Genomic DNA, 24591 nt, shown 5'->3' with positions numbered 1-24591 from the left:
CAGCAACGCTCCCCATCCAACCTGACAGAGCTTGAGATGATCTGTAGCGAAGAATGGAAGAAACTCCCCAAATACAGGTGATCCAAGCTTGTAGCATCATACTCAAGAAGACTCAAGGCTGTAATCGCTGCCAAAGATGTTTTAACAAATACTGAGTAAAGGGTCTGAATACTTATGTAAGTGTGATATTTCAGTTTTGTATTTTTAATAAATATGTAAACATTTGTAAAATCCTGGTTTTGCTTCGTCCTTATGGGGTATTGTGTGTAGATTGATGAGAAAAAAAACAATTTAATCAATTTTACAATAAGGCTGTAATGTAACAAAATGTGGAAAAAGTCAAAGGGTCTGAAAAACTTCCCAAATGCACTGTAGCTCCATTCTTGTGTATTTTATTTTATTCCTTGTCTTAGTATTTTAAAACTCTGCATTGTTGGGAAGGGGTAGTAAGCAAGCATGTCAATGTAAAGTATTCACCAGTTGTATTCAGCGCATGTGACAAATACAGTTTGATTTAGATTTGAATGGTGTCACGTGATCGAAGACTTTCCACTTTCCATTTACAGTCTACGGCTCAAACAGCAATGTATCATGGGTAAAATGTGACTGACTGATCTACAAATAATAATTTGACGTTATTTATGATGCAAGTTGATTTGTAGATCAGTCAGTCGGCAGTCGCCTGCGGTCAAGTTGATGCTCTCTAATACGGCCATTAGCTTGAATGCATCAACAGTCTTAGGTCCTTCGAAATACTACGTATGCTTTTTGAAACCGGAAGTCTAACCAGACACATTGTATGCAGTTTTACTTTAAGCTGATTAGCTATCTGACGTAGAAAGATGTTGTCAATATTTAACTCCATTCCAACACACATGGTAAGAATTTTAATTATTACTGAATTCACCGACTGTTGCAAATGGCTACAAATTTAAAAAGCATGAGTAGATTAATCAAAGGCTAGCAAACGTTTGCTACAATTTCAAGCAGTTGCAGTAAGCTAGCTAGGGAGCAATAACGTATAAAGTAATTAGAACTTAAATTCGATGCAAAAATAATATTGAACATTGTTAAGAGTATAATATTTAGCCAACTGTTCATCCAACCATAAATCCATGTCATATTGTTGGAATCAAACATTGATCATCGTTTGGATGCTAGCCAGCTAGATGCCCATATGCACATCTATGAACCGCAAGATAGATCCCATGTGTTGTTGTGGATGCCCTAGAGTTCTAGTAGTTATAACCAAATGTATAAATGCATCCCCAATGACAAAGCCTATAATAATACTACTCTTCAAGGCACCACTTCTGATGAACCTTCTTGATCTGTCTTGATTATTGACACGTCAGATATTAGTTTTCCAGTTGTGATGTAACAATCTACCAGTCTTGACTCAAAAATGATAAACTTTGCATGGCTTGGTGATGTTTTAGGATTATAAAGGACAAAAGCTGGCGGAGCAGATCTTCCAAGGAATCATACTTGCCTCAGCGGTGAGTGGCCTGACAAACATGCCTATTAAAATGTACTTTTCAGTGTGTTGTTTTTACACTAGGTTTAATAACCCTAGCCGTTGATCATGACTCCCAGTTCCATATGGTTAGGGTTCCCACATAGCCATATTTCCCAGCCTGGTCTCAGACTAGACGTAACATAGTAAACGTAAATCCGAGACACTCATTAGTATATGTTATGTTTGGTATGGTTACACAAGACAGATGGTTACTTAAGGAAAAATAACGTGAACATCTAGCAACCCAAAGGTTGAATCTCATCCCGGACAACTTTAGTATTTTAGCTAATTAGCTACTTTTCAACTATACTGAAGAAAAATATAAACGCAACAGTTAATGATTTTACTGAGTTACATTTCTTATAAGGAAATCAGTCAATTTAAATAAATAAATTAGGTGCTAATCTATAGATTTCACATGATGTGTAGGCCCACCCACTTAGGAACCAGGCCCAGCCAATCAGAATTAGTTTTTCCCCACGAAAGGGCTTTATACCAGACAGAAATAGTCCTCAGTTTCATCAGCAGTCCGGGTAGCTGGTCTCTGACAATCCCGCAGGTAAAGAAGCCGGATGTGGAGGTCCTAGCCTGGCATGGTTACACGAGGTCTGCGGTTGTGAGGCCGATTGGACGTCTCTAAAACGTAATGGTATAGAATGGACATTCCTGCAGTCAGCATGCTTCCTCAACTTGAGACATCTGTGGCGTTGTGTGACTAAACTGCACATTTTAGGATGGCCTTTTATTGTCCCCAGCACAAGGTGCACCTGTGTAATGATCATGCTGTTTAATCAGCTTCTTGATATACTACACCTGTAAGGTGGATGGATTATCTTGGCAAAGGATAAAATGCTCACTAACAGGGGTGTAAACAAAAACATTTGAGAGAAGCTTTTTGTGCATATGGAACATTTCTGGGATCTTTTATTTCAGCTCATGACACCGGCACTTTACATGTTACGTTTATATTTTTGTTCAGTTTTCTTACAATTTTTTAGTTAATTTGCAACTACTTAGCATGTTAGCTAACACTATCCCTTTAACCTAACTCCTAAACTTAACCTTAAAACCAACCCCTAGCCTAGTTAACTTTAGCCACCTAGCTAGAATTCGTAACATGTTTTTACAAATTTGTAACATTGTAATTTTTGCTAATTCTAACATATGAATTGTAATTCGTAACATACCATACGGAATGGGTGATGGAGATCCACAAATTAATACACACCATATGAAATGTAACATATCATTCTAAATTTGGCTCTCAGATTTACATACAGAAGAATACAAAATGCTCTGAGACCAGATTGCATTTCCATGCTACAGTGCTTGTTTATCTAAGACAGAGTGGACTACCTGTACTAATTAGCCATCTGTCTCTGAACACCTGTTTGTAACAGAAGATGAACGCCATAAACATGTCACAAAAAAATACTGTCGGCTGCAGCTGTGTTAAAACAGTGTGTATGCTCCATTTTTGAAATTATTTGAAAGTAGAGGGATTTATGTTTCTAGAACCTACTTGACAATCGATTCACGTTTATATGCATTTGGCTGTTTTGGCTTCCAAAGCCAATTTGTCTTTAAACAGAACATGTAATATCTTGGAATGGAAGGAGTAAGATTAGGCTCCTTTAGTCCATTATTACGCTAACCCCTTGCATTACCCTCCAGGTGATCGGATTCGCTTATGGCCTCATCATTGAACAGTTTGGGTGGACTGTGTACATAGTGTTAGGAGGTTTTGCTGTGTCTTGTTTGGTGAGTTAAGTTTCATTCCATCCTCCCTGAATATGTGTATTTGACGTTGTGCCAAGCAGAAAATGTTGCACCTGTGCAAAGAGTGCACCCACAGACCAACCTTGACACAGGTTTATTCAAAATGTATACTCTGTAGTCATTACATTCTAATCTGCAATGTAAAACATTTTATGGGACCAAACTAACCCTCTTCTCCTCAACATCTCTCCCTCATCCCATGTCTCCTCATCTCTCCACCTTCTCTGTCTCAGCTGACCCTGCCCCCCTGGCCCATGTACAGACAGAACCCCCTCTCCTGGCAGCCAGCCCTACCAGAGACTACAGGAGAAACCCTGCAAAAGCCTCAGGAGAATCTGAAGAAGAAGAAGCACAAGTAGCTCATGACTGTATGTACCAGTTTGCCCAAGATACGTTTTGTGACTGAAAATAACCATATGTCTGTACAATAAATCCTTGTTTAAAGGAAGCCTTTGTTACAGGGTATTATGCCAAACAGTGGTGGAATGTCAATGTACAATAAACAGATTTGCTACTGTGGATACTTTGTAGACTGCACTCACGTTGTCATCCCAACTGTTTAATAATGTGGATATAAGAATCTATGTAATGTAAGGATAAATAAAGAACTTATAATAAATAATTTAAAAGTCAAACAAAGGGGTTGGAAATATCTACAATACAGTACTTCTACGTCCTGCAACTTATATACAATCAGGAAATTAAGAATTTACTATATAGTGTTTATAGGTACAATTATTGTTGCACTAGTTTGCATTATAAATATTTCACTACAATAATCAATATACCTGACAGGTAGGAAAACAGTAACAGACTCTCATTGCATATTGTAACCTTTATGGAAAATTTGTTTATGTATATATATTTAAAGTGAGGTTTAAAAATAGTCTACATGAACTTGTACATAGGATATGGAGATGCGATTGTCTATACAAAAGTATTGCATTGTTCATTAGCTGAACTTAACCCTTGAACAAAATATCCTCAAATAACTTTAGCTGCCGCACCATCAGAGCATATGACTGGTACTTGTCCTCTCCCATCTGCTCCCGAAGACACCGCTGTGTGTGGAGAAATAATAAAACGGAGATTACAGCCATGTCTAACTGGAAGCACTCTGTATCATGGATGTCATTTTGAATCCTAACCTCTCGTTTGTCCTCGTCATCCTCCTCCATTATGTCCAGGACTCTGTCCAACAGCTTCACCCCCAGTCCCTTCACCACATTTGTTCTCAGGTGCTCAATGGCTCTATGGACCTTCGCCGGTCCAGATGTGGTGCCTTGTAAGAGGTGGGTTGAATACCAAAAAAATTGAATCCACTTATTTCTTATGTAGAAATAAATTGATTTCTCAGTGATAAACCAGTCACCAGGGCAATATTGCATTGAAACACACATTGAATCTGCTAAGGATGCTCAGGCAGACTGTTTTGACAGAGACTGACCGTTGGGTAATTCACCGAAGTGGAACTCCTGCTCCTCTCTAGCTTTCCCATGCAGCACCAGGGTGTCCCGGTACTTCCTGTTCAGCTTAAACTCAGCCAGTGGAGTAGAGCCAGATCTACTACCACCATCCAGCTCACTAACAGCATCTCTGCCATCCATTCGCAATGTATGGGCCATCATCTGAACCAGGTCCTGCATATCACCAGATTCACTCTTTCTGCAATAATTTTTTTGTTGAAAACAAAACGTGTCAGATTTAAATGTGCATATTTCCAGCAACACTTAAAGGGCTTTGTGCTTCTATGGGTGGGGGGGGGCACTGCTCCCAAGGAGCCAGAACAAGTTGTTTTTACCCGTCTTTGCAGTCCCTCTCTGAGCGATCAGTTGAGCTGGTGGAGGAGCTATATTCATCGTCGTCAGACGGTCGCCCCAGCAACCTGTCCTGCTAGAGGAGAACACATAGACTGAAGCCATATATAAACCGATTTAGCTTACTGTAACAGTAAGACAATGGAGATCAACCTATAGTTACCTTGTTTGTTTCCTTGCCCATGTCAGATACAGAGTGAGTGACAGTGGGGTTCTGGAACTCTGGCTGCTTATTATGTAACGAGGCAACATCATTCGACGCCCTTCTTACTGGATTGACAACTGCAGGAAAGAAGAATACTACAGTGAGCAATACAAAGCATAGCTACCACTTTATTGTTTAATATGACCAAATTCTGTCTGGTCCTATGGTCATATGATATATTAACAACACAGGGCAGAGGAGTTAACCTGGTTGGCTTGGGTTCTCCTGGGACTGTCTCAGTCTTCTCCTCTCCCTGGCTGACAGAGGACGCTCCTGGAAGCAGTAGAGATATTAAACTTTACCTGCCTATGTAATTACCATCTAAATACATGGGCATTAAACTTATTGTAAAGTTGGATCAACTTTATTTCAACAAAAAGGAAACATAATTGACAATATACAATTAGCAGTATACACTGAGTATACCAAACATTAGGAACACATTCATAATATTGAGTTGCACCCCCTCCCTTTTACCCTCAGAACAGCCTCAATTAGTCGGGAGCATGGACTCTACAAGGTGTTAAAAGCGTTCCATAGGGATGCTGGCCCATGACTCCAATGCTTCCCACAGTTGTGTCAAGTTGGCTGGATATGTTTTGGGTGGTGGACCATTCTTGATACATGGTGAAAACATATTTTTGCAGTTCTTGACACAAACCGGTGCACCTGAACCTACTACCATACCCCATTCAAAGGCACTTAAATATTTTGTCTTGCCCATTCACCCTCAATGGCACACATGCACAATCCATGCTTCAACGGTCTCAAGGCTTTAAAAAAAATAATTCCTTAACCTGTCTCCTCCCCTTCACTTACGCTGATTGAAGTGGATCTAACAGGTGACATCAATAAGGGATCATAGCTTTCACCTGGATTAACCTGGTCAGTTTATGTGATGGAAAGAGGTGTCCTTAATGTTCTGTACACGCAGTGTATATTCAAGACCTCAACCCTATGTTTGAGCAGTAGATGTTTAGTGCATTGACCTCACTTGTGTCAGTGGAATGTTGCTGTCCTTGGAGGAGCTAATGGTTGTTGAAGAGTTTGTTGTGGCAGCCCTCTTCTTCTTCTCCACTACCATTGCATCAACAGGAGGCGGTGGTAGAGGTCTAGGAACTGCCACTGTACACTGGGAAAGAACAAGCAAGGGTTGAAGAGTCTTTAGGTTCCAAAGCACTTTGACAGCCCAAAGCCATGATAAAGTCCCCCAGTCACTGTCCTCACCTTGTCCGGATCACTCTGTATCCACCTCCTGTCCTTCTGCCTGCGTTGCCGGGAGACAAATGGCTCAGAGGAGGAGGGCGTACACAGAGGGAGCGTGTCCTGCTCTGGGACTGGAGAGAGGGGCTCCATGTGACAGGGTTCCTACATACACAGATAAAACATAACTAGCATCAATTACCTCTAAAGGATGCGCTATATGGAGTGTGATAGCCTACAGAATAAACTAATTCCCACAATATGAGAACAAACTGGTTCTTACCAGTGTTATAACAGGAGGAAGGGGCTCTAGGAGCTTTTCTGTGGATTCCAAGCTCTCCTTTAAAGACAAGACAATTACACAGGGGCTTACAACTATTACAACTCTCATTCACAGAATTTACTTGCACTGTGTGCAGCACGAGTATCATTCCCTATCCACAAACCAGGCACTTACTCTGACATCTGCAGGATGTTTTTGTGTGGGATCCTCCTTCAGAAGATTCATAGTGTCATCTTTGTTATCGATATTTACTTCAAAAGTCTGTCCAGTGGATTCCACTTTGAATTCCCCTGCAGAACTTGATTCAGGCAAGCTGGTGGAAACAATCAGACTTACGGTCTGTTCAGGAGCAGGGCTCTCAATGACCACATCTTTGAGTAGCTCCATTGTGTCATCCTTATCATATATGTGTACGGTTTTCTCTACAGAGGTTCTGACTCCGTCTCTGTGATTCAAAGCACACTGCATTAGAGGTCCATTGGCGGTCCTCCTCTCCTCTACCCTGCTACTGACACCTGATAGCAGCCTGCGAGGGGGAGGCCGAGGGTGGGAGGGATCCTGTATCCCTCCCCTCAGCTCCTCTATGGGTCTCTGACACAGAGTGTCATTATCTGAGCTGGCGTTAGGCACGAACTGGGGTGGATCCCCTCTCTGGGCCCTTCTCTCCTCTTCCTGTGGCTGGATATCAATGTCAATGTTACTGATGGTTGCTAAGGATGCACCAGTGGTGTTGAGAATGTCTGATGCAGGGAATTTGGGTGTTAGATATGTCTGGGGTGGGGCGTCCTTTATGATTCCATTGTATCCATTACGCCTTTGCGAGTTCATCTCCTCCTATGAATGAGAACAGAAATAGAACAAACACACCACAATGAAAACAATTAAGACACTTGTGTGACTTGATGAGCATAATTGTTACTTTATGGCCTTTCTCTCTCACAGTCTCGCTCTCGAACAAAAATATAAACACAACATACAACAATTTTAATGAATTACAATTCATATAAGGAAATCAGTCAATTGAAATAAATTCATTAGACCCTAATCTATGGATTTCACATGACTGGGCAGGGGTGCATCCATGGGTGGGCCTTCGAGGACATAGGCCCACCCACTGGGGAGCCAGGCCCAGCCAATCAGAAAGAGTATTTCCCCACAAAATGGCTTTATTACAGACAGAAATACTCCTCAGTTTCATCAGCTGTCTGTGTTGCTAGTCTCAGTCAATCCCGCAGGTGAAGAAGCTGGATGTGGAGGTCCTGGGCTGGCGTGGTCTGCGGTTGTGAGGCCGGTTGGACATACTACCAAATTCTCTAAAACAACATTGGAGGCGGCTTATGGTAGAGAAATTAACATTCAATTCTCTGGCAACAGCTCTGGTGGACATTCCTGCAGTCAGCATGACATCCGTGGCATTGTGTTGTGTGACAAAACTGCACATTTTAGAGTGGCTTTTTATTGTCCACAGCACAAGGTGCACCTGTGTAATGATAACTGTTTAATCAGCTTCTTGATATGCCACACTGTCTGTCTCTGTGTGTGTGTGTGTGTGTGTGTGTGTGTGTGTGTGTGTGTGTGTGTGTGTGTGTGTGTGTGTGTGTGTGTGTGTGTGTATGTATGTATGTATATATATAATGGCTGATTTTTAATGGCATATCTACATAGGCGTACAGAGGCCCATTATCAGCAACCACCACTCCTGTGTTCCAATGGCACGTTGTTTTAGCTAATCCAAGTTTCTAATTTTAAATGGCTAATTGATCATAAGAAAACCCTTTGCAATTCCGTTAGCACAGCTGAAAACTGTTGTTCTGATTAAAGAAGCAATAAAATGCCTTCTTTAGACTAGTTGAGTATCTGGAGCATCAGCATTTGTGTGTTCGATTACAGGCTCAAAATGGCCAGAAACAAAAAAACTTTCTTCTGAAACTCGTCAGTCTATTCTTGTTCTGAGAAATGAAGGCTATTCCATGCGAGAAATTGCCAAGAAACTGAAGATCTCGTACAACGCTGTGTACTACTCCCTTCACAGAACAGCGCAAACTGGCTCAAACCAGAACAGAGAGGAGTGGGAGGCCCCGGTGTGCAACTGAGCAAGAGGACAAGTACATTAGAGTGTCTAAAAACACCAGTCTCAACGTCAACAGTGAAGAGGCGACTCCGAGATGCTGGCCTTCTAGGCAGTTTCAAAGAAAAACCCAGATCTCAGACTGGCCAATAAAGAAAAGATCAAGATGGGCAAAAGAACAGAGAAGGCCAGCATCCCGGAGTCGCCTCTGTATTTCTGATCAATTTGAAGTTATTTTAATTTTAAAACAAGGACATTTCTATGTGACCCCAAACTTTTGAATGGTAGTATATATGTGTATATGTATATATGTTTGACAGAGTGATGGAGTGCTACATCAGATGACCTGGCCTCCACCATCACCCGACCTCAACCTAATTGAGATTGCTTGGGATGAGTTTCACAGCAGAGTGAAAGAAAAACAGCCAACAAGTGCTCAGCATATATGGAAACTCCTTCAGGACTGTTAAGCATTCCAGGTGAAGCTGGTTGAGAGAATGCCAAGAGTGTGCAAAGCTGTCATCAAGGCAAAATGTGGCTACTTTGAAGAATCTCAAATATAAAATAGATTTTGATTTATGAAACACTTTCTTGGTTACTACATGATTCCATATGTTAATTCATAGTTTTGAATGAGTAGGTGTCCAAACACCCACCCACCCACCCACCCACCCACCCACCCACCCACCCACCCACACACCCACACACACACACACACACACACACACACACACACACACACACACACACACACACGTTTTCCCAGAGTATTTTAGTGCTGTTCTATTAGCTGTTCACTCTCACCCTTTTCCCTTTGGTGTTTAGGTCTGGCTGGGGACATTGAGGGGGGGGCTCAGGCCTGGGCTTAGACGAAACCATAGACGCTGCACTGGGTCTGCTACTACCACCAACAGCTTTCTTTCTGGACTTGGCAGTTTTCCTAGAGTGATTTGAACAAACAAGATATCCAAGATGACATCAATCCTACACACTTAATTGACTAAATATTTGTTCCAACATACAAAGAAGTGAGAGAGAAAGAAAGCGTTAGCCAGGTGCTACAACAGATGAAGCCACCTACTCTTTGGTGGCCTCTAAAAACATTGCGATTTGTCGTTTGATGTAGGGCTGACGTAGGATATGTTTGACATCAGGTCGGTCCTCTGGTCTCTTACACAACATGCTCTTTATCAGCTCTCCCATCTGAGGGTCGTACTTACTCGGCATCTGAGGCAGCTGGATGACAGGAAAATAGATCAATGAATCTAGTAGCAAACAAATAATCTGTCATCATGACCAATGTTCCTTCAAAAAAAATTCAGCACTGAGCAAATTTCAGTTCTACTGAGCGCAAACTTTTAACATTTTGAAAATTGTGTGAAACTTCTGTTGCGCTTTTACTGTGAACACTGAGTCTGTATCAGCTTTAAGTTACAGTTATAACAGTGGCCACGTAGGATACTGTGGCTAACTGATCATAATGTAGGCCTATCAGAGTGGCCTACCATTAAAAAAAAACTATGGAGAAAATGCATTACATAACATTTTAACATAGCTGTTCTATCATTCAGCCTACAGTAGCAGCCAATGTGTGGTGTTCAATGTAGACCTACATTCCACAAGACATTAACCGTTTTATCCACTTGTCCTTCAGACAAGGAGGTGACTGAAAATGTGTTGTTTGATGTAAGAAACCACTTTCCAAAAAAATAAAAAAACATTATTATTCCCATACCTTTATTACAGAGATTCAGACAAATTATGCTACCCTTTGCCTATTGGCTACTTAGCTTATTCAAGACTGTCTCAAAATACAACACTGACCCTTTAAGACAGAAAAAAAAGCTATTTACCTGACTCGCTTTTCAAAGATAGCAAAAAACGCAGACATTTTGTGCTCTTGTGGAAAGCAACCACTCCCCCATTGAGGACTAGAAATGAGCTATATCTGGGATAATAACTCACTTACTAGCAAAGCATATGAACAAATGTGCACACGTGGCTACATGCAGCTCTCACTTTGATCTCAAAACAAGTGCATCTACTCACGACTACTCATGCTGTAAACACAATCCAGTTCAAAGGGAATGGCACAGATCCATATATGGCAATGGTCTATTTGCATATAGGTCTACTGCAGCTCTGACTGGTTATGCTGCACTGGTCTGTGTAGAATATGGGCCTAAGTCCCGCCTGTCAATGCAATAGAATCCTACTCCAATGCGTTCTGCCAACAAGAAAGTCTCTTGCATAGTTAGTTTTGCATACTAAGTCTTGCATAGATTATTTTGTTTCGGTATGTTGCATTGAAAGTGGCTAATACTGCGTTGATTAGATCACAATTCCCACAGTAGAGGGAAGCGTTGATAATGTTAACCAAAGGGGAAAACTAGAAAGTTCAATATTGTGCTTCTCTGCGCAGGCAGATATTTCTTCAGCGTGGCAGTCCCGGGGAGCGCACAACTTAAGAGGGAACACTGATCATGACTACTCCTTTGGGAAAAGATGTAAGGGACTGACCTTTCCCTCTACAATGCGGTACACCAGTGAGTTCATGTCCTTGGCATTGAAGGCATGTTTCAGGGTGGACATCTCATACACACAGCAGCCCAGTGCCCACACGTCAGACTGGGGAAAAAAGGAGTGTTTAATTTGGCAATGGAAAGGCCTAGTGCATACAACAGCAATCTCCTCAGATTGTGTCTGGATCAATAGAACTGCTGCTCTAAACAGTGATGATCTCAAGTATTGATCTACTAAGTACACCGTACCTTGTGGTTGTAGGGTTTGTTGGAGAACAGCTCCGGGCTCATATAGTATGGTGTTCCTATGAGGGTGCTGGCCATGTCATTCTGATTCTCCAGAACACGGGCGATGCCAAGGTCCCCCACTTTGATGATGTTAGTCTTGGTCAGAAAGATATTCTGGGTCTTCAGGTCCCGGTGCAAAATACACTTCTCATGTAAATACTACAATTCAACAGAGAAAAAAAGTCAGATGTCACTAACTCTCCTGTACTTAAGCCTCAGCCTCTGCCAAAACGAATGGAAAGAGGCAGAGTAGATGTTGCTACAATCTCAGCTATGATTTGATGCACTTCAATGTACCTGGAGGGCCATAGCTATCTGGACGAACCACTCCACCACCTGCCTTTCAGGTAGGAGTTCCCCCTTCTGTTGCTTGAGTCTATGGTACAGGTCGCCTCCCTCGCAGAAGCCCATGACGATGTAGAGCTGGCAGTCTTCTCCTTCCCACGACTCCCTGTATGTCACGATGTTTGGGTGTCGTAGTTGCGAGAGAAGCTGAGCCTCTTGTTCCGCGGCTCGCCGCTCACGTTTCGAGGACGTGGTCAAGTTCAACTTCTTTATGACATACTAAGGAAAACAGGAGAAACGAGTTCGACTCCGCGCAACATATTTCACTCTGCAAACATTCTGTCTAAACGCATGTGGCCAACGTTCTGTCTAGACAGATGTCACAAATGCGTCTAGACAGAACGTTCACAACATTTGCCGCAGTTTTTTTATTTCTAAATGGCAAACGTATCTACCTTGTAGATCCCATAGGCAGTAATTTGAACGTTGTTTAGTTAACGTTAGCTGCCTAGCTAACTTTTAGTTTAACTAGCTAGCTAGTTGCTAACTTGTTGTGATATCGAGGATTCAGGGAAGGGAATACATGTGTCCGAGTCAAACAAACCTATTATAACGTTTTTCAAACCATGTATTGAAGTGGATTGTTGTATTCTTACCTGCTTACGGTCGGTTTTGTGTTTCACCAGATTCACCTCTCCATAACTCCCCTTTCCAACAACTCTGATAAACATGTAATTATTCATGACTTTAAATCGTACAGTCTAACTGTTAGCCCAAATGCAAAGGGTAGAATCTAGTTAACTAATTGACGACACGGCTGTGAATATCTCCCATTTTCTGCACACTATAAATTCAGATTTATAACTTATTTAGCGCAGGGTAATGTACCAACAAGACGATTTTCAAAACACAGGAAATCATCACTGGCTTTTTCGTCACTAGGCAACTGGCACATGAAAGTCGACGTTGGTTAGAGGGGTGTACGAACCCGTAAACAAACGCCCCCATTTATCCCATAGCCCCATCTAGGGTAGAAAAAGAGCATAAGCTGTTTGTTATAAATGTTGTTGTATGATGTTCCCCGGACATTGCATAAATATTTTTTATTGTCTGTCTGCCTTTCACACATCATGGGTTACATCGATTTCCAGAAAATGTTTCATTTCAAACAGTGTTGTTTATAATCATCCCAACCTGTATTCAATAGCCTACATTTAGTCCCTATAATGTAATTGACGGATGCATGAATGAATGGGGATTTGACAGAGGGATGGAAAATATTGAGTAATTGATGGCTAAGGTAACTCCACTAGAGGGCAGATGATACTAACAAAGTTGGTAGTGCAAGGAGTTTGTTTGATTGAATTCTAATTTATGTTGCCTATTCCTTCTCACACTGTCCTTGACAGTGTGTCAGTCTATAGTGGCAAAGATGGGAGAGCATATTGAATAAAATTCCAGAGGGAATGAAGTAGCCTACTTGTGTATGACTTGTCATCATTGCAACACAGTAACACAATTATTTGTTGGGTTTTTTAGTAGGCTTTACTTTCTTGGATGTTTTTATTATTTATCTTGATAGCCTATTAACACTTTGACCAAACGATTAAGCTAATCAACTGGGACAATTTACCCTGTCCGTAGGCCTTGGATAGAGAAGACACCTACCTTAAGCAGAATGTTAAAAAACAAAAAAACAATAATGAAGCAGCATGCTTACCTTTGTGCCACAAACAGGTTGTTCATTGATGTTGGACGAGAATGATCTGGCCCCTTGTGTTTGCCACTCCCTCCGCCCACTGCCCTGACGTCATGAGAGTGCAGTTGTAGGTGTCGAATCCAGTTTTTCCGCGAGCGACGCGAGTCCAACATTGGTGAAACTGTAAGAAAGGAACAACCTTTGAAATCGTACAATTCACAGGTAAGAATTTCTGTTATGTTGATTAGAACATTGTGTGGACATTATTATAATGACTGGCATAATTCAAATGTATAATTCAGATGTAGTCGCTATATGGAAAAATGCCCTGAATGCGAGAATAGTTTACGTTTCTGGTCTGCCTGATTGACAATATAAAACTGAAATGTTAAACCATAGCCTACATAGTTTATTGCTTTTATAACTATAGTTTCGTAATAGTTTAAATTAATAATGTTTTGAAAGTAATTGTTTCGCAGCTGGTTAACCTCTCTGAAACAAGCTACGAGACAGACAGTGCCCCATCATATGGAACGTTCATTCATATTAATATACATGCTAGTGTTTAACATTAGTATTTACAAAGCCCAGATACTAAAGAGTTGCGGGCATATTTGTTTATGGTACTAAGCATATTTTTCAGTAGAGATCAGAGGCCACTGATGGAGTGTGTGCAAACCAACAGAAAGAGTATAAACTGATAGTAGTGTTTAATTTTCCATCAAAGTTATCATTGACATTTTAGAGTGTAGGTCCTCATAAATGTATTATAACTTATTGTAACAATTTTCCCATTTTAGTGTCTTACTAAACTAGAATGCTTGAGGTATTTTTGTCTTCTGCTTCCATTCTCTCCCTCTCTCCTTCGAGCGCTCATAATTTTTTATACCGTCTATTATACCCCCCCCCCCACACACACACACACACACACACACACACACACATACATCCTTGCTCACGTTCCATGAGCCAGCTCGGAAGGAGAATGCGGCTTATCAGTTAAAAAGCTCATTTTTAAAGGGAGTTGCTTAGTGTCATGACACCGGTGTCCCAGATGAGCTTGTGGTTCAGATCAATATGTTATCATGACAAGGAGAATGTGATATTTGTGAGTGGACAGTGAGATGTTACTGTAACACAGAGACACTGTGATGTTCCAGCTCTCAATGTGGAGGTATCAGTTAGGCTAGCCTGCATGCTCTTGACCTTTTGTCATAGGGTGTAAACAGGTTTTTTTTTTTGGGGGGGGGAGCATGGTCTTATTTCTATTACAGGATATTGGATGACTGTCATTCATATTCCATTCACACAGCTTAATGTGAAATTGATAGGTTTAGGCTACTACATGATACTAACATTTTACCTACTGGACAAATGAAGGTATGCTTATCCCCGTTTCGTTTGCTTCCATTTAAGAAAAGTTTTTCAACAGAATCGGTCAGAATGAATACACCCCTGATTACCGCACACACAGTTCACTTTCATAGCAGCCATATACAAACATCATGAGCACTTTACTCGTTGTATAATTCCTTCTCACATCTACGCGCTCTCCTCCTCTCACCTTTTCCCTTCGCTTGTGGACTTCAGTGCAACCGGAAGTGATTGGGAGTCCCATAGGGTGGCGCACAACTCGGCCCGGTGTCGTCTGGGTTAGGTTTTGGCCGGGGTAAGCCGTCATTGTAAATACAAATTTGTTCTTAACCGACTTGCCTAGTTAAATATAAGTTAAATTAAAAAATAACAGCTGTCTGTGACCAGGCTAAAAAAAACATTCTAAGCAAAACCTTCATACCATAACTTCTAAACGGTACACACAGCCTACACCGTTGTCACCATATTAGCTAATATCATAGTCAACATAGCTACTAGAACTAAATGCGTTAGTAAACCCGCTACAATTATGCAGTACAGTGTATTATGCAAGCAGTTTAGTAGTTACACTGGAATTCCCTGGTGGCAATAAATGAATACAACTAAATCTTACCTTGACTTGGAAGAGTTCCAGCTAGCTAACAATCCCTCTCTGTTTGAGCTGGGTGTTTGAGTAAGATAGAGTAAGATTAGCCTCCTAGGTTTTGTAGCCTCAACAGCACACTCTGGGGTAGCACCATTGTTTAGCCGTAGGACAGCTAGTTTCTGTCCTCCCCTGGCTACACCATGGTGCGACCCCAGAGTGTGCTGTTGAGGCTACTGTAGACCTTCATTGCAAAACAGTGTGTTTTAATCCATTATTTGGTGACATGAATATATTTAGTATAGTTTTATCTAAACAGGATAACCTATTTTTTATGAAATTCACTGAGGAGGATGGTCCTCCCCTTCCTCCTCTGAGGAGCCTCCACTGGGTGTAAAGTTATATCAATAGACCAAACATATGAAGGTGTTTGGTCTAAAAGCGACTGGGGATACACCATGGATTTTCTCAAGGTTTGTCTGGAGTTGCTATGTTAGGCTAGAGCGATTGTGAAAACGTATAGTATGTACATTGCCATACAAGATTTGAAGGATTTTTATATTTTACCATGTTTTTAACCAGATTTGTTTTATTTTTGTTACTTTGTGTAACCTCAATTGCCATTGTTCTTCTGCACACCTCTGTCCCTATTCTCTGTTGGGGGCCAATGTCATGTGACCTCTGCTTTGACTGGTCCTCGGATTCACACACACACACACACACACACACACACACACACACACACACACACACACACACACACACACACACACACACACACACACACACACACACACACACACACACACACACACACACACACACAAAGTAGAAAAGCCCATTGGCTCATCACCCATTGGCTCATCTTCAGTGCATTGCACTCATCTCACTTATAAGCTCTCTTGCTTAATAAGCCTTCAGTAACATGCAATGCAAACTAATTTATCTGAACCTCATCACTGAGTGCAATCTGTCTTTAAAGATTTTCCAGCTTATTGCTCTTTATTGTATAAAGTCATCACTCACTTACTGATACAGATCCTTTCCTGATTACACACTTTCCATAAATGATGTGTGTTTAGTTGTCATATCAATAAAGGCACAGTAGTGGATCAGAATGCCAAAGGACATTTGGCACAGACCAGCTCCACCATCCAGCTGTGTGTGTGTGTGTGTGTGTGTGTGTGTGTGTGTGTGTGTGTGTGTGTGTGTGTGTGTGTGTGTGTGTGTGTGTGTGTGTGTGTGTGTGTGTGTGTGTGTGAGAATCCGAGGACCAGTCAAAGCAGAGGTCACATGACATTGGCCCCCAACAGAGAATAGGGACAGAGGTGTGCAGAAGAACAATGGCAATTGAGGTTACACAAAGTAACAAAAATAAAACAAATCTGGTTAAAAACATGGTAAAATATAAAAATCCTTCAAATCTTGTATGGCAATGTACATACTATACGTTGTGTGTGTGTGTGTGTGTGTGTGTGTGTGTGTGTGTGTGTGTGTGTGTGTGTGTGGTTTGAGTTCATCTAAAATGGCACTCCTTATCTCTTTTTCTGCAAGCCTGTGAGGTCACAGGTTTCAGATAGTCCCAGTTTGTCAAACCTCCTCATACATGACAGCACTTCTCTGTATGTGTGTGTTCCTTCTGTCCACTGTGCAGCAATGGGAAACCAGTGAGTACAGCATTTCTCTCAATAAGCTTAACAATGGTGAATGCTGCATGTCAACTAGCTCTTAGGAATGAGGTTATGGTTATATGTTTATATCCATAAAGCCTGCTCGATCCTTTGACCTCCCGGATATGTCGCTGGGCCTCTTGAAATTTCCTGATAAACGCAAATGATCTAAACAAACAGAAAAGCTTGTTCCTCTCTGAATCTTGTCATCAGCTCTACCTGCATGTGCTCTCCTTCAACTTCCCTCTATTACTGGGCTCCTATCTGCTCCTGTCACCTCCTATGCAAGTCTCAAGCACTACTGTTTCGATATGAAAGAATTGTTGCTTGTTTTAAGATACACTATATATACAAAAGTATGTTGACACCCGTTCAAATTACTGGATTCAGCTATTTCAGCCACACCCGTTGCTGACAAGTCTATAAAATTGAGCACCCAGCCATGTAATCTCCATAGACAAATATTGTCAGTACAATAGCCTTACTGAAGAGCTCAGTAACTTTCAACGTGGTACTGTCATAGGATGCCACCTTTCCAAAAAGTCAGTCTGTCATATGGACACCGAAACACATTGAGACATTACTGTAACAGAGGAGAAGTTAACCCTTAACTACTAAAGCTGGAATATCAATGATCATTGGTTCTGGAAAATGAATGCTCAGTTTGTCGTGTGTGTCAATGCAGTACCACGTACTGCTAGCAGCATTTTAGCCAAAGACTGTTATACTAGCTGTCTAGTCTGTGTTTTATAAATGTGCAATAAGCATACAAATATGCATTTGTATAAGGAATTGGCAACTCGTTTTCATTCTGAAAAATAAGGTAGGCCACTTGATTTCAACATCTGGACAAAGTGGACAGGCTAGCATGCTGTTCAAACAGTTGGAGATGGACAGAAGGGTGTGTTCATGACAAATTCAGCTGTTCTGCCTTGTTAGCTAGCAAATAGATCCAAGTTGGCTAAACTTGAATATAAAGATTAGCTGGTTACTCACTAGCACATGGGCTTGCGCTTGAGAGATTGTTTCATGAGACCTATGTTCATTTTCTATAACGCATGCAACAAGAAGTTAGTCATTATTAGTGAATGTGCATTATGCATGGTTCTGGTAAAATCTTATAACAAAAAGGGCCTTTTCATAGACTGACTTGATCGGTGATTATTGCAAAGAAGCAGCTTAAACTATTTTGATAAAATAGTTAAATTATTAGTGGGTCCTGTGCAGTGGCGACCCGTCATTCAGAGCTGCTTGTCTAATAAATTTTTCGGTAAAAAACACATTTATTTAAGCAAGTCAGCCATATCAGCTATGTTTTTTTTAAATGCAGTCAATGAGGATGAATGAACTGTTTCGCTGCCAGACAAGGCTCCGCTGATAGCCAGGTTTAGAGGTGGTAAGGATCCACTAAATGATGCTTAAAAGAAAGCTCTGTTGTTGGGACAGTTTTCTTTAGGTCGTAACAGTTTGTGGGCACAGTTTGTCACCATTATAGTGCAATTAATGTATTGTTTATTGTTGTGTAGTGGCTTTGCTGGCATTCTTCTAAAAATAGTTTTTGAGTTTGCCCTGCCAAGATTAACATGCTAAAATCGCAACTGGTCCTATGGTTGTGGAAGGCTTATATTTAGGGTTGCAAAGGGTCAGAAACTTTCCGGTAAATTTCCGGAATTTTTCTGGAAATTTTTCTTGGGTAGTTAATCCCACGAATTTTGCTTAAATTCATAAAAAATGTAGCTTATAACATTGAACCTTTTTTTGTGGGATACACATGAGGCAATTCTAGGTCTTGTGGCATATTTTGGTTAAACTATACCCAATTCAATGGAATTGCAACCCTCTGCATGCACAGTGCATTCTTCCATCACATGTGCAGTGCAGTCTTCAATCACATGTACATCTGATTCTCAAGATCTTGCAAACTAATGAGATGCTATTGAGCCCACATTACTACACTGTCTGAGCCAAGGACTACATGCTTTCTGGTAAGTTTTGATTACAGTACTAGGTGGGGTGAATATATTTTATATGACATACAATAATTTTTGTTAACTAGTAAATAGTAGCCTACAGCAAAGTGTGTTTAAATCATTTCTAACTTGTTAACAATTTCTGTTAGTTAGTTTTTGCTACCATGTGGGTTTTAGCTTGCTTGAGCCTGCTAACTGAGGAGTGTTACTTCACCTGTTTCCATACATGTTTTATAAAAAAAAAAGTATCTTACAAAGGAGTTGTTTAACCTCTCTAGGGCAGGCGGGACGAATTCGTCCCACCTACGTAACAGCCAGTTGAATCCTGTGGCGCGATATTCAAATACCTTAATAAAAATCCTATTACTTCAATTTCTCAAACATATGACTATTTTACAGCTATTTAAAGACAAGACTCTCGTTAATCTAACCACACTGTCCGATTTCAAAAAGGCTTTACAACGAAAGCAAAACATTAGATTATGTCAGCAGAGTACCCAGCCAGAAATAATCAGACACCCATTTTTCAAGCTAGCATATAATGTCACAAAAACCCAGAAGACAGCTAAATGCAGCACTAACCTTTGATGATCTTCATCAGATGACAACCCTAGGACATTATGTTATACAATACATGCATGTTTTGTTCAATCAAGTTCATATTTATATCAAAAAACAGCTTTTTACATTAGCATGTGACGTTCAGAACTAGCAAACATCCGGGGAATTTACTAACAATTTACTAAATTACTCACGATAAACGTTAACAAAAAGCATAACAATTATTTTAAGAATTATAGATACAGAACTCCTCTATGCACTCGATATGTCCGATTTTAAAATAGCTTTTTGGTGAAAGCACATTTTACAATATTCTAAGTACATAGCCCAGCCATCACGGGCTAGCTATTTAGACACCCGGCAAGTTTAGCCTTCACCAAAATCAGATTTACTATAACAAAAATATTATTACCTTTGTTGTCTTCGTCAGAATGCACTCCCAGGACTTCTACTTCAATAACAAATGTTGGTTTGGTCCCAAATAATCCATCGTTATATCCAAATAGCGGCGTTTTGTTCGTGCGTTCCAGACACTATCCTAAAGGGTAAATCAGGGTTACGAGCATGGCGCATGACAACAAAAATTGTAAATATTCCATTACCGTACTTCGAAGCATGTCAACCGCTGTTTAAAATCAATTATTATGCAATTTATCTCGTAAAAAAGCGATAATATTCCGACCGGGAATCTCCTTTTCGGTAAACAGAGGAAAAAACACAAAGACGGGGGCGGCCAGTGCACGCCCCTAAGCCCACTGTCCCTTGATCGGCCACTTGAGAAAGGCGATAATGTGTTTCAGCCTGGGGCTGGAATGACGACATTCAGGTTTTTCTCGGGCTCTGAGAGCTTATTGGAGCTGTGGGAAGTGTCATGTTACCGCAGAGATCCTAAGTTTTGGAAAGAGATGTCAAAGAAAGACAATAAATGGTCAGACAGGACACTTCCTGTAAAGGAATCTCTCAGGTTTTGACCTGCCATTTGAGTTCTGTTATACTCACAGTTTTAGAAACTTTGGAGTGTTTTCTATCCAAAGCCAATAATTATATGCCTATTCTAGTTACTGGGCAGGAGTAGTAACCAGATTAAATCGGGTACGTTTTTTATCCAGCCGTGTCAATACTGCCCCCTAGCCCTAAGAGGTTATTCTAACTGCATAACTATTTATCTGTACATGGAATTGTATTTGTTTAAAAAAAAAAAAAAATTCTGGTCTTGACAGGAAAATGTCACGGTCACTATCTGATGTGTGGAGACATTTCACTGCAGCTAATGTAGAAGGAAAAGCTGTGTACATGTGCAAATACTGTGCCAAATCATATGTGAAGAATGCAACAAAGATGCAGAATCTTCTGGCCAAGTGCATAAAGTTCCCTCAGAGCTCACAACAAGCAACCTCTGATAAAAGTCCCTCTACTTCTATTCGAGGTGAAAATTATGAATCAGACACCTTATCGATAGCAACAGCTCATGGTCCTCCTGCAATCAGAAGTTTTTTTTGACTCAATTGAAGAACGTATTCAGAGAAATGCTGATGAATGTCTTGGTTGAGGTGTGGATGCAACTGGTTCCCTCTGATGCTCACAGGCAATGTATATTGGAAGAGATTTTTCAATGTTCTTCGCCCAGCATACACCCTTCCAACCAGACATGCTTTATCTACTAATTTGCTGGATGCAGAATTCAACAGAGTTCAAGTGAAGTTCAAGCAAATCATAGAGAAAGCAGACTGTATTGCAATCATCTCTGATGGGTGGTCGAATGTTCGTGGGCAAGGAATAATTAACTACATCATCTCCACCCCATAACCAGTATTCTACAAGAGCACAGACACAAGGGACAAAATACACACTGGTCTCTACATTGCAGATGAGCTGAAGGCAGTCATCAATGACCTTGGACCACAGAAGGTATTTGCACTGGTGACAGACAATGCTGCGAACATGAAGGCTGCTTGGTCTAAAGTGGAGGAGTCTTACCCTCAAATCACACCCATTGGCTGTGCTGCTCATGCATTGAATTTGCTCCTCAAGGACATCATGGCACTGAAAACAATGGATACACTCTACAAGATAGCCAAGGAAATGGTTAGGTATGTGAAGTGTCATCAAGTTATATCAGCAATCTACCACACCAAGCAAAGTGAGAAGAATAAGAGCACCACATTGAAGCTGCCCAGCAACACCCATTGGGGTGTTGTTTGCATCATGTTTGACAGTCTCCTGGAGGAGAAGGAGTCTCTCCAAGAAATGGCCATATCACAGTCTGCCGATATGGACAGCCCCATCAAGAGGATCCTACTGGATGATGTATTTTGTGAGAGAGTGGTAAGCAGCCTGAAACTCCTGAACCCTATAGCAGTAGCCATTACACGGATTGAGGGAGACAATGCCATCCTGTATTATGTTCAGACTCTGCTTGCAGATGTAAGAGAAGAAATCCGTACTGTCCTGCCCACTTCACTGTTGCTCCAAGCAGAGGAAACTGCAGTTCTGAAATACATCAAAAAGCATGAAGACTTCTGCCTGAAGCCCATACATGCCACAGCGTACATGTTGGGCCCCAAGTATTCTGGCAAGAGCATCATGTCTGGTGCAGAGATCAACATGGCATATGGTGTCATCACTATCGTGTCTCGCCACCCTGGCCTGGATTAGGGAAAGGTTCTTGGCAGTCTGGCGAAGTACACTTTAAAGCAAGGGCTTTGGGATGGAGATGCAAATATGGCAGTTGTGTCAACATATCTCATCAGCCACCTGGTGGAAGGGACTTTTTGGATCTGAGGCTCTTTCCACTGTTGCCTCCATCATCCTCCAAATCCCACCAACATCAGCCGCCTCAGAGTGCAACTGGTCCTTGTTTGGGAACGCACACACCAAAGCACGCAACAGGCTGTCCAATAAAAGTGTTGAAAATTTGGTGGCCATCCGGGCAAATTTGAGGCTTTTTGAGCCTGACAACAAGCCATCCTTAACAAGGTTGGAAAGTGACAGTGAAGATGAGGCCTCAGAGTCTGATGTTGAAGACGTGGACATTGAGGAAGTCCAGGGAGAAGACATGGAAGCCTGAGAGGAAGACACCTAAAGCTTTAGTTTCTAGACTATCATTTTATAGATGTATGTTGCAAACGTTTTTGGGAGATGCAATGGATCATTGGGGATCATTCAATATTCCCTTTCTTTTGTTGTTCAGTGAAATCGTCCCATGTGAAGAGTCAACTCATTTAATTAAAGTCCAACTTTATTTCTATTGGAAGGATTTAATCATTTGCAATTATGTCCACTTATGGTGAGGTAAAATGTTTGTTTCTGTCTCCATATGATATGGTAAATATATCCAATGCAAAAAGCATCTACATTTAAATGGTATTAATATTAATTTGTACATATTTCCGTTAATTCCCATATATTCCTGTTAATTCCCATATATTCCCGTTAATTCCCACAGAAAGTTTCCACCTCTGAATATTCCCCAAAATGTGCAACCCTACTTATATTTTTCTGATGTTCACGAGTGTAACGCCCTGGCCATAGAGAGGGTTTTTTTGTTCTTTATTTTGGTTAGGCCAGGGTGTTACATTGGGTGGGCGTTCTATGTTCTTTTTCTAGGTTTTTTGTATTTCTTTGTTTTGGGCCGTGTGTGACCCCCAGTCAGGCACAGCTGAAGTTCGTTGTTGTTGATTGGGAGTCACACATAAGGAGCAGGTTTTTCCTTTGGGTTTTGTGGGGGATTGTTTTCTGTTTTGTTCAGTTGGGACCAGACAGGACTGTTTGCTGTCGTTGCTATCGAGTGTTTTGTTCATTTTTGTAGTGTTCTCTTGTTTTTTGAATTAAATATCAAGATGAACACACAACCTCCGCTGCATCTTGGTTTTCTTCCGACGACAGCCGTTACAACGAGCCCTGAATTAATTTGATTATTGCTCACTGTTTGAAATGCAGTGTATTTTACCTTGAATAGTACAGCAAAGCTTATTTAGAGAAAACATTTTTAAAAATGTAGATATGATTTTTAGGCCACATCGTCTAGCCCTACCTCTGCACCTGTGTCAATTAAGGGCACATAACACCGGCACTCAAAGTACATGTCCACCATGTTAGTGCAGACGAGGGAGAGGAGAAGAGGAGAGCGTAGAAGCCACTAGACCAAGGATGGGCAACTTTGAATGGGATAGGGGCCACAAAAAATCGGAAGTCATCATGAGGGCCCCCCACACACACACCCATTGCGAGCAAAACATTTTAGTGGCCCCTATTGACAGCGGATAGAAATGTCACTTTTATAGTTAATTTTGTGCAATTCTACACATTTTGCCATGGTTGTAGAGAAAATGTTGCCGTTTTAGAGCAAGTTTGCTGCAATTCTACACATTTTGCCAGGGGGCAGAGAGAAGATTTTGCAATTTTATAACTAATTTCATGCAATTCTACTCATTTTGCCATGGGGCGGAGCGGAAAATGAGTTCTCTTACAGCTAATTTCCTGCAATTCTACACATTTGGACTGACATAGAGAAAGACTGCTGATGCACAACAACATTTCGAAATTGCACCTTGTGTATTCTACTATTCTAACTCGCAACAGTAGGTTGAGACCCTGACTGAGTTCCTAAAATGTGTGTAAAAATGTTTTGGGGGGAATTAGTTGCCCATCCCTGCACTAGACTATTAAGATGCAGGACATGCTACCAGACCAGAAAGGCCCAGATGACTTCCTGTGTTACTAACATGAATAACTGACAGGGCTCTCTCTCTGTCACACATTTGAC

General features: G+C 41.1%; 3 protein-coding genes across 6 annotated transcripts in view; 2 read left to right on the top strand and 1 right to left on the bottom strand.

The window, feature by feature from the left end:
- The first annotated feature begins 506 nt into the window (after positions 1-506).
- Positions 507-3817, top strand: LOC106583016 (signal peptidase complex subunit 1). The gene is made up of 4 exons (XM_014166754.2): positions 507-878; positions 1440-1499; positions 3194-3280; positions 3532-3817. The coding sequence occupies exons 1-4, from the start codon at positions 843-845 to the stop codon at positions 3655-3657; spliced, it is 309 nt and encodes a 102-aa protein (XP_014022229.1). The 5' UTR covers positions 507-842; the 3' UTR covers positions 3658-3817.
- On the bottom strand, positions 3531-13859 carry nek4 (NIMA-related kinase 4). 3 transcript variants are annotated; one of them, XM_014166750.2, is made up of 16 exons: positions 13690-13859; positions 11982-12248; positions 11646-11843; positions 11395-11502; positions 9956-10110; positions 9679-9814; positions 6981-7640; positions 6807-6863; positions 6548-6688; positions 6315-6452; positions 5527-5593; positions 5279-5397; positions 5100-5191; positions 4746-4963; positions 4447-4580; positions 3531-4359 (listed from the first exon to the last, which is right to left on the bottom strand). In XM_014166750.2, the coding sequence occupies exons 2-16, from the start codon at positions 12093-12095 to the stop codon at positions 4261-4263; spliced, it is 2436 nt and encodes an 811-aa protein (XP_014022225.2). In that variant the 5' UTR covers positions 12096-12248; positions 13690-13859; the 3' UTR covers positions 3531-4260. The 3 variants fall into 3 exon arrangements, with proteins under 3 accessions (XP_014022225.2, XP_014022224.2, XP_014022223.2); XM_014166749.2 differs by lacking the exon at positions 13690-13859 and adding an exon at positions 12626-12940 and having other exon boundaries at positions 5100-5188; XM_014166748.2 differs by lacking the exon at positions 13690-13859 and adding an exon at positions 12626-12939.
- camk1b (calcium/calmodulin-dependent protein kinase Ib) overlaps positions 13758-24591 on the top strand; it is an 85253-nt gene continuing 74419 nt past the window's right edge. Inside the window, exon 1 of one of the 2 annotated variants that reach the window (XM_014166753.2) lies at positions 13758-13890. Coding sequence is in view for 1 of the 2 variants with exons in the window: in XM_014166752.2 (XP_014022227.1) it covers positions 17282-17292 (11 nt within the window). In the remaining variant the exon portion in view is untranslated. Of the gene's footprint in view, positions 13891-17105; positions 17293-24591 lie in introns of those variants that run through there. The other variant, XM_014166752.2, reaches the window with a different exon arrangement.

Source organism: Salmo salar, chromosome ssa22 (assembly GCF_905237065.1).
Source record: "Salmo salar chromosome ssa22, Ssal_v3.1, whole genome shotgun sequence".
In the NCBI taxonomy this organism is placed as follows: domain Eukaryota; kingdom Metazoa; phylum Chordata; class Actinopteri; order Salmoniformes; family Salmonidae; genus Salmo; species Salmo salar.
The sequence above is the reverse complement of the archived record's forward strand: the minus strand, read 5'-3'. Positions and strand labels throughout refer to the sequence as shown.